Source organism: Haliaeetus albicilla, chromosome 7, assembly GCF_947461875.1.
Source record: "Haliaeetus albicilla chromosome 7, bHalAlb1.1, whole genome shotgun sequence".
NCBI lineage: Eukaryota > Metazoa > Chordata > Aves > Accipitriformes > Accipitridae > Haliaeetus > Haliaeetus albicilla.
In genome coordinates, this window is record NC_091489.1 from 10,810,104 (window position 1) to 10,822,165 (window position 12,062).

Sequence of the window (12,062 nt, forward strand, 5' to 3'; positions counted from 1 at the left end):
ATCTGAGAGGCTTTTGAAAAATACCAGCTAGAGTGTGCTTTTACGTTTGGGAATATGAACAGCCAGAAGGCATTTCAAGTGTTAGAGCAGGCATGTCCTCAGGTCTAGCATTGGACATGACTATTCATGTATATTCAGCTCAAGCCTGAAGTTGGTCCTGAATGCGGGCAAACTCTTCTGCTCCCCACCCCTTAACGCCTGGAATATCAATAGGAGGAGAGACTTTCCTGAGAGTGGTTAGAGGGAGCAAGAGTGGGAGGCTTGGACTGGCTAAGCAGGAAGAAGAATGGAATAAGGAAGTAGGCAGAAGGGTTAAGAGGTATGGACTTGCTTTGTGAGTGGGCAATACTGGGGGGAGGTTGCTTAGGTCTGGGTGGATGAAAAGCCTGGCAGGTGAGGACTCTGGAGTTACAACTAGAGAAAGCACTTGTGGAAGGATGGAGAAAAATTGAGTTGGAAAAACTGGAGGAATAAATGGTCTTCAGGTTTTGGGAGGGAATAAGCAAGGGTTGTTCAGCTTAAGTAAATTCTTTCTACATCACTGTTTTAGGAATGACAGTTGAGGTGTTATGTGGAGCCTACGCAAGTGCTTTCTGCTTGGCATAGGAACGTGAGCTAGAGATAACCAAATGAGACTGTTAAATAACTGACATTGGACAGAATCAGCTGGGTCCTCTTTAGTGTTCTAGTGCATTTCTGGCACGAGTGAGGAGCAGGTGGCAGCAATTCTTTGTGCTACTGATCCAAGCAATCTGTTACAGTTCTTAGGCTGGCAGTAGAAGGACGGAGCTGGGCCTAGGTAAGACAAGGAACATGGTCTTTTATTTCTTCAATGATGCCTGTCTAAAAATAGGTTGGGAACCATGTTGCTGTAACATAATTATATTCCTGGAATACGTTGCCAGCTGGAGTGTCTGTATGTGTGCAGACATCTGTTAAACTAGCTGTTTCACCCTCTACTAGTGCTAGCCCTCACAAAGAATTGACAGGTTGTTGAAATACTTACAGTAGTGCAAGCGTCAAAGTTGAATGGATAGAAAAGGTATATCAGTAACAATAAATTAAATAGATCTTTATTCAGTGAATAACATATTGTGCATTCAGTGAGGCAAAGGAGCCGTGGGGGTAAAATGCCATCCAAGAAATGTTAGGATAATCTTTATTTGGACTTCTCTTTCTAAGCAGTGGTTGTAGGTGGGTTCTTGAGTGCTTTAATTCTTGAAAATATTTTTATGCAGTGTTTTATTCCCATTATATTTCTTTCTGGACACATAAAAGTTTGTCTACTTAAAACAAAGTATGATGGTTACTTCAGGGTTTTTTTGTAAGTAACTAAATACTTTTATTTTGATAATAGCAAATTAATGAGAAGTCAATGGAGGTATTTCAGTTATTTCAGTAACTTTGAAATCCCTCACTTGAAATAAAATCCAAGAATTTTTGAGTGAAACTCTGTGGCTATCCAGTCTGGTTGCAAGTTTGTCATGCAGTGGGAGGCAAAACCCCTGACTTTCAATTAATGTTTCTTTTTTAATCTCATGTAATTTTGTTCACCTCTTGCTGACGAAGAAATGTGTATGATACAGGGAGTATAATAAATTGAATTTAAGAATGAACACTCTGTGTAGGCTGATGTGATTTTAGTGATTAGCTGGATTCTAAACATGTACTGCTTAGTACCTTTTAAGATTGTCTATTGTGATGGGATTAAAATATAAGAAACTTTCAAAAAAGTTAATCCTATTTAAATACATACAAGTTTTAACTAATGAATGCTATATTTATATATTCTAAATTTATTTGATATAATGCAACCAAAATCTGTTTAATTGATGTTAATATTTCTAAATTATTTTGTTTAAAAAATAAATATGCAAACTTGCATTGTAAGTGATTATTGCATTTGCAAAAAAAAAAAGCGTAGAAGTTTGTAAAAACCTTTTTAGTAGTTGCTTAAAAAATATTATTTGTCAATATTAGCTGTGATATTCCATAATAACTTTCACTGAAGTTATATGGAAACTAGCTATCTGTTTTAAGTAGATAACTCTGTGCATATACTTTTTTTTTTTTTTCCCCAAAAAGAGTCCAGGCAGGTATAAAAGATATAAAAGAAAGGGAGGATTCTAATGGTCCAATCATTGCTTTAGCAAACTGACATGTAGAAAACAATTTGAAGCGGGGTGGGTGGGTTTAAAAAAAAAAAGGCCTTGAAAGTTTGAGCTTGGCAGGTGGTGGGATGGGGGATTGGGTGAATATGTACAGTGATAGGATACAGGTGGGCAAAAGTGATGTTTATCCTGCCTTTTTCAGGTTACAGTGTTGAAAGAAGGCAAGCTTCCTTGATGTTATCTTTGGAATAACTATTTTTATTTGTATCTAAATGACTTTAAAATTTTATTTAATGTTGTATGGCTAACAGTCTTTTTTCTTATTTTATGCAGAATCAGATTCAGTACCTCAAGCAAGTCCAGCAGCCTAGTGTTGCCCAACTGCGATCAACAATGGTGGACCCAGCCATCAACTTGTTTTTCCTAAAAATGAAAGGTGAACTGGAACAGACTAAAGACAAACTGGAACAAGCCCAAAATGAACTGAGTGCCTGGAAATTTACGCCTGATAGGTAAACAAAACAAATACTCCCCAGTCAAGACTTCCCTGACAGTCCCACTACGAGAATGCTATGGTGGGACAGCCAAGTACTCGTTTCCACACCAAGACTCAGACGTTTTGAGGCAAAAGCCACATTCTTATACTGTCCAGCTTGTAATGCTTAATGTAAAACTTACCAGATGAACCTTGTGTTTCAGCTTTTTTCTCCCCCTTTGCTTCAGAGGCCTGACGGCGTCGGACTATTCTGAAGAAATGGCCATCTTCGAAAAAAAAATCTTTTCTAGAACATGTAGACATTTGCAAAATTGTTCTATTTGAAGAAAATAGAGGGAGAAACAGAAGTCTTAAGTCTGTGGCACACTGTGTCTACAGACAGTTTGGAGGAGAGAGAACCTAGAGATTATAAATCATGAATTGAACATGTAAAATTCCCGTAAAATGTAGAAGTGGAATATGCTTCGCTCTTAACCTTGAGCCTAGTGACTTAGAGACACTGTAAGTCAGTTTTGCCAATAAGACTGTGGACTTCCTGCTTGTTCACTGAACTGCTGGGTCAAAACTCAATGAGGTGAATTTTGCGTTAAAGAGTTTACTTGCTAACCAGTTTTGAATAGCCATGAGAGTGCTATTTGATATCACAACAGTGGTAGTGTACACATTTGACTGTTTAGCCTTTGGGCTCTCTAGCACTTGATGGAGCCTTAAGTCAATGTTGCTAACTAATGAACTGTTTTCTGGATGGTCGGTAATACTGTGGACGCCTCAAAATTAGGACTGTACAAAAATGTACGTTCTATCTAATTGCAGGTTTAAAATTGTTGGAAGCAATACACATTTGATCACAACTAGCATGTATAAGAAAAACTGGTTGTGATAAGTATTTCACTGCATGTTTTCATGCAGAAATGAGAATTTTTCGATCTTCTAAGAACTGATCTCAAATGCTCAATACAGAAGGCACACAATGGCAACTGTCTTCAGTGTTGGTGGGGTGTTTTTATTCGTTTGTACACCTGGTTTTTTTTGTATTGCACTTCTATATAAAATGTGCCTTGAAATAGTTGTAATATATAGTTCAAGGAACACTACTGGTTATCTGTTGTATTGTGAAACTCCTGGGATGAACGAGAATTGAACAGGTTGTTATTTCTGCATTGTCTCGTTCTCTGAAAACAAAGTCAGTATTTCAACAAAGCAAAAATACTTAAATGCATGCATTTTCCTTGGTGGAATCAGTGAAAGGAGCCTTTGCTACTCTATTGGTGCCTCTGTTCTGTTGTCCCAAGTTACTTGTAAGAGTAGCAATCCGGGACAGTTGGGGGTGCATGTCTGAGGTGTGTAAAGTGAAATGCAGATTTGGTATAGCATTTGTGTGTTTGTTTTTTTTTTTTTTTCCTTAGAAAATTGAGTTCTATTTAGTAATCTGAGGTTTTGATTTTCAAAACAGTTGGGCAACATTTTATGACTCAGTCTGCTCCTAGAAAATTCAGTTTTAAATTAAAAAAAAAAAAGGCATCCAGCTGTCACAGAAGGTGATGTATTCTAACTGTTTTGATGTCTTTTATTAAGATGGCATTACGTATTTTTAACTTGGAAGTACCTTAAGTCGGAAGTATTTTAACTGTTTGTGCTTCAGATGATTAATATGGGATTGAAGAGTAGTGTATTTATGCAGGTTTATTTTTTTTGCATGAGTAATGACTTAACAGCAAAAGAAAAGCCTACAGAAAAACTTTACCTTTTTAAAAGTGATACATCTGGAATGATTTTGTTATAGCAGTATCTAAGATTTTAATGATCTAGCATCAAAACAGAGGTAAGACTTGCATTAAAAAATTGTTAACGTGTTACCAAGCCATTTGTAAAGCTCACTATAATGTGCGGATAGAGGCATGCCGTGCAGATTGCTTGTTTAACTTGGAGTTCAGAAAATTATTTAATATATTTAGATACAGGCTGGTTGTTTCCTTAAGTCCTCAGGCTCTAAATGTGTGTGTACAGCTGAGGAGAGACCAAGTAACTTGCCACTTTCTTTCAAGCAAAAGTATCAAAAGAAAATTTTGTTATTTCTGTAGCTACAACATACCCTAATATGCATCATATAATTTTAAGTCAGTGGTGTGAATGTGCATAATTCATATATGCAGTAGCTGGAATACAGAAAATTACAGTTATTTCCTGGTAAATAATTGAGGCTGTCTTCATTAACTGGGTTAAGATCTTACTGATTTTTATTTCTGGAAGGGTAAAGAAATGAAGACTCATATTAAAGTATTTATAGGATTTTTCATTCTCTTTGCACCCCATCCCCCCGCTTTAATTGCGTTAATTGTCCATCCTTGTATGCAACTACTCTTACTTCATGGCATCTGACCTAGTTTTTGAAAGAGATGATGCTCCTATTTGGATCCCTAACTTGTGTTCTTAGGGTAACATATTAACTGCAACCCTAAGCGATGTTAGTTCTGGGCCTTAACCATAGATAAGGGTGTACAGCATAGTCATTGTTGATGTCTGGAGGGAGAAATAAAAGGGCATGTAATTAAAGGAATGGCTATGCTAAGCCATTTCAACCATCATTAATCATAGAGTATACACTTGGATTAAAAATAGTAGAAATATCATTTACAGTAAGTCTAGTACAACAAATGCTAGTCTTCTGAAATTTAACCACTTATATTCTTACAGGTTTTGTTGCATGTATGTTCAAGAGGATTTGTGAAAACAAAGCCAAACTTAGTTTTACAGCTCATAGGAGTTATTTTAAGAGTTACTGGATTTTATATTCTTGCATGTGTTGTCTTTTTTGTAAATTGCAAGGGGAGGTTACTTGGTGCCGTACTAGTTCAGAACATCTGGAAAAATCTTGATGGGAAGAAATAGCATTATAGGTAACTATGCAAATTTCTATACAGGTAATAAATATTTTACATTTTGGCAGGAGTTAATGTGAAGAAATTAATGGGATTCTAAAATGGTCCCAATTCCAAGGTAACTGGTACTTGCTAATACTACAGTTGACATTGTTTTGTGAAGAGAAAAGCATTAAATGACTTAAGCACTGTGAACTTCTTCAACTTGTAGTGATGATGAATACAGTAACAGGAATTTGCAAATGGCTAAAAATCATTGCATGTCTGCCTAATAACTTTTGGGATATGTCACATTGGTTATCTCCAAAGTGGTCCTGCTTTACACAGAATGAACATCTCTAAGGAAACTTGCATCTTAAGTGTGCGACTTGGACTGTATTAGGTCAGCACAATTTAAACTTCAAGGACCTGGCATTGGACATCACATCAAGAAAGAAAACAGGTTGCTGCCTTTAGCAGTTTCAGGCTTCCAGGACTTTACACAGCCAGATTCCTTCTGGAGCAGCCCATCTGAAAGATTTGGGAGAGTCAGTCGGAAAATGTTAAATGGGGCAGAGTTGGCAGAACTTAAAAGTTGTCTAAGGCTTGAATGCTTAAAAGGTAGCTGATAAGGAAATTATTATTTTAAATTCTTTTGGCTGGGTATTTTGGTTGCAGGAGAGAACCGTGGCTGTGAATTGTAGCTGAAATTTCCTGTTCTACCTCTTTAATCCTCAAAATTTCTTTCAATCTTTGTCACTTGTTTAAAAGCAAACAAACAAAAAATTAAATGACCTTCTTGGTCTTGAAAAGTAATGCAAGTCCTGCCATTGAATTCACAATAAACCTGTTCAAGTTCGGGTGGTTCTTTTTTTTTTTTTTTTTCTTTTTTTTGGCAGAGCTTACACTTCTGTAGAAAAGAGGACAGCTTCAGTATGTTGCTGAGCCTATTAAAAGGAGAACTGTTTGTGGTTGCTATCCTGACTTTGGCAGACCAAGAATCTTAAAGAACTTTAATTTTTCTCTTTTATGGAGTCAGCTGTATTGCCTATATATTAATTTGCATACTACTTCCTATAATGCTTTACAACGCCATTTTTATCGTGAAGATTAAAGATGTGTGATGTTACCCATTTAGCAAAGAAAATCCTGTCAGTTCAAAATTTCTTTTTTCCTGCCTGTTTCCCATTTCTTTCAGAAACTGGACATCCTAATGTTCATTACTCATGATCCAAATTCTGTCATTCTAAAGGAAGTAGATTCCTTAATTTCCTGCCAATTTTTAACTACGTTTTACTTCATCCTCACCATGCAAGATGCTGACCATAGAAATCATGAAACAGACTGTGTACATTACTGTCAAATATATAAATTGAGTTGAAAAACAGACATCTAACTTTTTAAAGAAGAGTACCTGGACAGCATTCAAAAGAATGTCTAAGCCTCTTAAAGAAAAATGGATGTCACTATGAAAAATTAACATGGAATTTTATATTTCCCCCCAAGCAACTTTCTTCTCTTCACCCAAATTTAATTATTAAATTTTGCTAGTACAATAAATGAAGAAGGTTTTTGTTTACAATTCAGTTTACATGTATAATTTTTATGCAGTACTTGATCTTTTGAATTACAAGGCACATCTTTAATCAAATATTTAACTCCATTGAGAATTAGCACATGCAAGATTGTGCATACTGATAATCCAGATGTTGATATCAAAAAAGAACAATATGCTTATTCATATTTGCAGTAATAAAACTTGCCTTCCACTTTATGGGACAGCGACAGAAGATCAACTGGCATTGGAACAGCATGTGGTAACTATAGGGAGACTTTCTGCTATGACAATTATGTTGAGGCATAATGTTCCTTGAATTGTGACATGCAGAAATTGCATCTCCTTTTTGTTTGTAATTGTGATTGAGGAAGATAACTGAAGGTTTTATATTCATTTTGTGATAGATGGCTCTTTCCTTTGCAGCCAAACAGGCAAAAAGTTAATGGCGAAGTGTCGAATGCTTATCCAGGAGAATCAAGAGCTTGGAAGGCAGCTGTCCCAAGGACGTATTGCACAGCTTGAGGCAGAGTTGGCTTTACAGAAGAAATATAGTGAGGAACTTAAAAGCAGTCAGGATGGTAAGGGATTTTTTTAAGAAAATGGAAGTTGCCTTGCACTTCTGCTAGTTTAATTTCCTGATGATGCACATACTGTAAAACAATCTTTGCCAGAATGAAAGGGCAGTATCAAGTAAAATATGACAGTTGCTTCACTGGTAGTCTTAATTAAAAAAAACCAAACCACAACAGACCCCAAAGAAAAAAAATAAACTCCAAACAGCACTTAACTTTGGGGGACTGGTGGGATTTGCAGCTCCAGTAATGCAGCATTTGAATTTGAAATTCCCAGGTTTCATACTGTAGGTCTTGCTATTTAATAGGGCATGTTTAGGCTGCACACATTAATGGTGAATTGGTAAGATGAAAGCTGTTAACATTGCATGAAGCTAAGTATGCACTGAGAACAGAATGCTTCTTGTTCACTCTGATTTTGAAATTATTTTTTAAAAAAATCAACTTTTTAACAATTCCTAAGAATAAGAGGAATAGACTTGGGGGGGCGGGGTGCGCTTAGGTAACTCAGATGAACTATCTCATTATTGTGTTCACAGTCCAAATTGTACAGCATTGTAAACCTAAGTTGGAATTACCTATAAACTCTGACCTCTTGCATAATTTAAATGGAGGGGAAAATGCAAATTTAACGAATCTTCAGCTGAGAGTTCTGCATAGAATTGGTGGGTTTTTTGGTAGAATGTTACAAAGGTACGTTATCTTATTACAGTAAGTCTTGGAACATTAGCTATTTAGACATCACACAAACCTGGATATGTGTTTGTTTTACAACTCAAGTCTGTAAGATAGCATAGACTTGATTTGGCATTATCTAAGTCTGACATATCCAGTATTTTTAAGGATAGATTTCCCCCCCTGCCCATAGGATCATATTTTTGAGAAAGTAGCAGTATAAAATACTTTATCATACCTAGAATTCTTAAGATAAATGATTCTTTCTGTAATGACATGTTTTTGGAGTAGTTACCCTTTTGCTTCTTAACTGCTATTTAGATAATGCACTTCATCTAAATTTATCAAGTTCATAATTGAAGCAAATGTGGACATTCTTTAAATATTTCCGCTTTTGAATGGGGTATAGTAAAGTAAGCTCCAGAACTGAGATGTGTTCTTTAGCCCCTATTGCTTCTTCCCATATGAACAATGACTATAATCCTGCAATAGCAGTTTTCCTGATGATTTTTTTCCATAGCAGCAAGAATACTTTAATTTTATGATTTTTTACAATAATAAGTAGTTTGCATTTTATTTGCCCTGTCAATATCACTGGTGCAGTTGAATTGAAGACTAAGGGAATCAGTGTTTCTTTTACTGTTTTCAGGTCAAATTTGTTTTGCTCCAAAATGCAATCCTAATTGTAAAATCCTTGGTACCTAAGTACTAAAAAACCCTGTAGTTAACAGTTTTGTTGGTAAGAAAGTCTTCTAGTGTCACATTATGCAGGATTTAGAGGATTAAAAACAGTAAGAGCTGAAGCTTGCTTGAAATGTGACTAAAATCTTTTTTCACTGAATAGGCTTTTGTAATTATTAGTTCTGTTACATACAGATGTGATGTGGTTCATGGTTAATTTTACAGTATTTCTACTAAGGTTTTATACTTGATGAAAAGTAGATACACAAGGATCTACTTGCAAAATATTAATTGCCAGAATTGAGCTGTTTTCCAAATACCCTCCTTTCTTGCCGAGAAGTTAATTTCTTCTCATATTCTGAGTAACAGTATACAAAGTATGTAGATAATAAGCATTTCCTCCTTCAGAGGCAGAGTATCAAAACCAGTGCATACCTGATGGCTGAAAAATAGTCTGTTGAAAAATTTCGGCATAAAATGTTGAGTTACAGGATTTTAATTTTTTGTCTGAGATGCAAGCTATATATGGGCTATTAAGTATTTGCAACAAATGTGTTTTCTTTACATAGAATTGAATGACTTCATCATCCAGCTTGATGAGGAGGTAGAGGGTATGCAGAGTACCATTCTAGTTCTTCAGCAGCAGTTGAAGGAGACTCGCCAGCAGTTGGCGCAGTACCAGCAGCAGCAGTCCCAGGCCTCCAACCCAGGTACCAGCAGGACTCCATCTTCTGAGCCCACAGACCAGGGAGAGGCTGTGGGTAAAGACTGCAGCCGTCTGGCAAACGGACCAAGCAATGGTAGCTCCTCCCACCAGCGGACGTCTGGGCCTGGATTTTATAGGGAGGGTAGCGGCACAGAAGATGACTTCCCAGCTTCTCCAGGGAATGGTAATAAGCTGTCCAACCACTCTGAAGATAGAACTGGTAGAGGAAGTGGTAGCTACATAAACCAGCTCAGTACTGGGTATGAAAGTGTAGACTCTCCCACTGGCAGTGAAAACTCTCTCACTCACCACTCAAATGACACAGACTCCAATCATGATCCTCAAGAGGAGAAAACAGTGAGCATGAAAGGTAACAGAACTGTGGGTTCTCGTCATGTCCAGAATGGTTTGGACTCCAGTGTAAATGTGCAGGGTTCAGTTTTGTAACATTTTTCTGCAACATTTTTATACAGTGTCATTTAAATTGGGAGAGGATACTGTCCAGAAGCCGTTTAAATTAGTGCATACTTGTCACAATTTTGCCTTTTTGTGGGTTTCTTTTTGCTTCAATACCTCTGCCACTTTGGAAATTTTAACAGTTAATTACGTTGAATGTTGCTAAAAGGACGTTTGTGTAGCTCAAGTTATTTTTATATGAGTTAATGTGAAGTTGAAATGGAAATTATTTCCATAAAGTATAACATAAATGATGTCTGTACAAATCTGTGTATATCTAGAACCTGTGCTGTGTAAGGGCATTCTTACTCATACTGTTATACTTACACCACCTTCAAGATTTGTCATAATAGCTGTGGGTTTATGACTGCCAAGTTTGCCCAGTACAGTAGTTTTATCACTAAAAGATGGACTTACTGAAGGAGTCCTGTAGTAGTTTCAGTGTTAATTACAGTTTTTCCCACCATACATCTGTGCATTTTCTCCTTAGGTGACCGAATGTTTATGAATTGTGTGCATAGTTACTCAGTTTTTAAGAACTGTTGTATCCTGTTTATGCATATTGCTCTGTGACTCCAATATTATCTTACCTGTACTGACCAAACCTAAATAAAAACTTTTAATAATGTAATTTCCTCATTGTTCTGCATTGGCTTACATGGCTTACTTGTATGCACAGTATATTTACAGTACTTGCTTTTTTTTATTGAATTTGTTCCTGTGTCAATCCTATCTGATACAGCTTATGCCAAATACCCAGAGTTTACAGGTGTGTGCTATCATACTAATTTAAGGCCAGCCTGAGAGTGCTTATTCTACAGGTTTTGTCCTTATTGGCAGACAAGAGGGAAAAAAAAAAAGGGAAAGTTAGTAAAAGTAAACCTTAAGAGTTGGAACCTGGCTTTTATAAAGATTAAACCCCCCCCCCCAAGCCCCCGAAAAGCTAGAAGTATCCAACAGGTAAATATACAAATTAAACTACGAAACTTTAAGGGGGTGGTAATTCAGCCTCTTAAACCAGGTATAACTCCTATTGTTTTTGAATGCCTACCTGAGGGAACTGACTTCTTAACATGAGCAGAAAATGAAAAAATTACCTTCAATTAAGCATACTTTTATTGTTCAGTAGCAATCAGAACCTGAATTTCTGGTGGTTATTTTCTGTCTACTAGTTTAGTGATGGTAGCACATAAGCAAGGAGATGAAAAAGCACTGGCTTTTAAGCACTGTTCAAAGGGGAAATAAAAGTACTTAGCAGTATACTTTTGGGTAGACTTAAGTCCAGTTTCAACATTTTTCTACCTGTGAATCTTATTACCAGATGACTGACAAAATTATCTCATATGTAGTCAGTAGAACAGTAGTAAATAGCTTAGAGCTTTGCAATTCACTGTGGAAACAGTGAGGTGGTTTGAAAGTAGTATTTCTCCAAAGTTCTAGGATGTACTTGAATTTGTTTCAAAATTACATAGTTAGAATAAGTTCCTGGATTATAGAAGGGTTTCTGTGGTACCATTTTTAAGTGGCATATTACATGAGAATTAGCATCTGCAGTAGTATTGTCCAAGACAAATGGATATAATTAAAATACTACTAGCTGCTGTCATCTGTATTAGAGACAAGCTAGTCCATGTACCATGGCTATTTTAGTTTCATAGGGTTCATTTAAATGTATTAAAACCACTTAGTAGTTGTCACTGGAAGTGTAAATTCCATTGGCAATACCTGGTTGTTTTTTGAAAATTACTTGAGCCCTCATTGCCTGAAAAATAGCAGCTATTAGTTGAATGCATGAAAGGGAAGTGACAAGTATCTGTACAAAAAAGTACCAGCATCTGGCACCCAAAGTTTACAAAAATCCCTGATGGTGATCTATATCTGTGGTTGCTGGTGGTTTATATTTGGGGTTGGTATCGTATTGCTTGATTATCCATAGTGTGTGTATATGT

At 36.4% G+C, this 12,062-nt stretch overlaps 2 protein-coding genes across 3 annotated transcripts in view; one reads left to right on the forward strand and one right to left on the reverse strand.

Annotated features, from left to right (window-relative positions):
• WTAP (WT1 associated protein) overlaps positions 1-10,744 on the forward strand; it is a 29,024-nt gene extending 18,280 nt beyond the window's left edge. The window contains exons 6-8 of one of the 2 annotated variants that reach the window (XM_069786912.1): positions 2,445-2,623; positions 7,447-7,601; positions 9,521-10,744. In XM_069786912.1, the coding sequence (XP_069643013.1) occupies positions 2,445-2,623; positions 7,447-7,601; positions 9,521-10,104 (918 nt within the window). In that variant the 3' untranslated portion in view covers positions 10,105-10,744. Of the gene's footprint in view, positions 1-2,444; positions 3,182-7,446; positions 7,602-9,520 lie in introns of those variants that run through there. The other variant, XR_011325372.1, reaches the window with a different exon arrangement.
• MRPL18 (mitochondrial ribosomal protein L18) overlaps positions 1-12,062 on the reverse strand; it is a 643,474-nt gene that overhangs the window by 46,440 nt on the left and 584,972 nt on the right. The gene's annotated exons all lie outside the window — the stretch shown is intronic.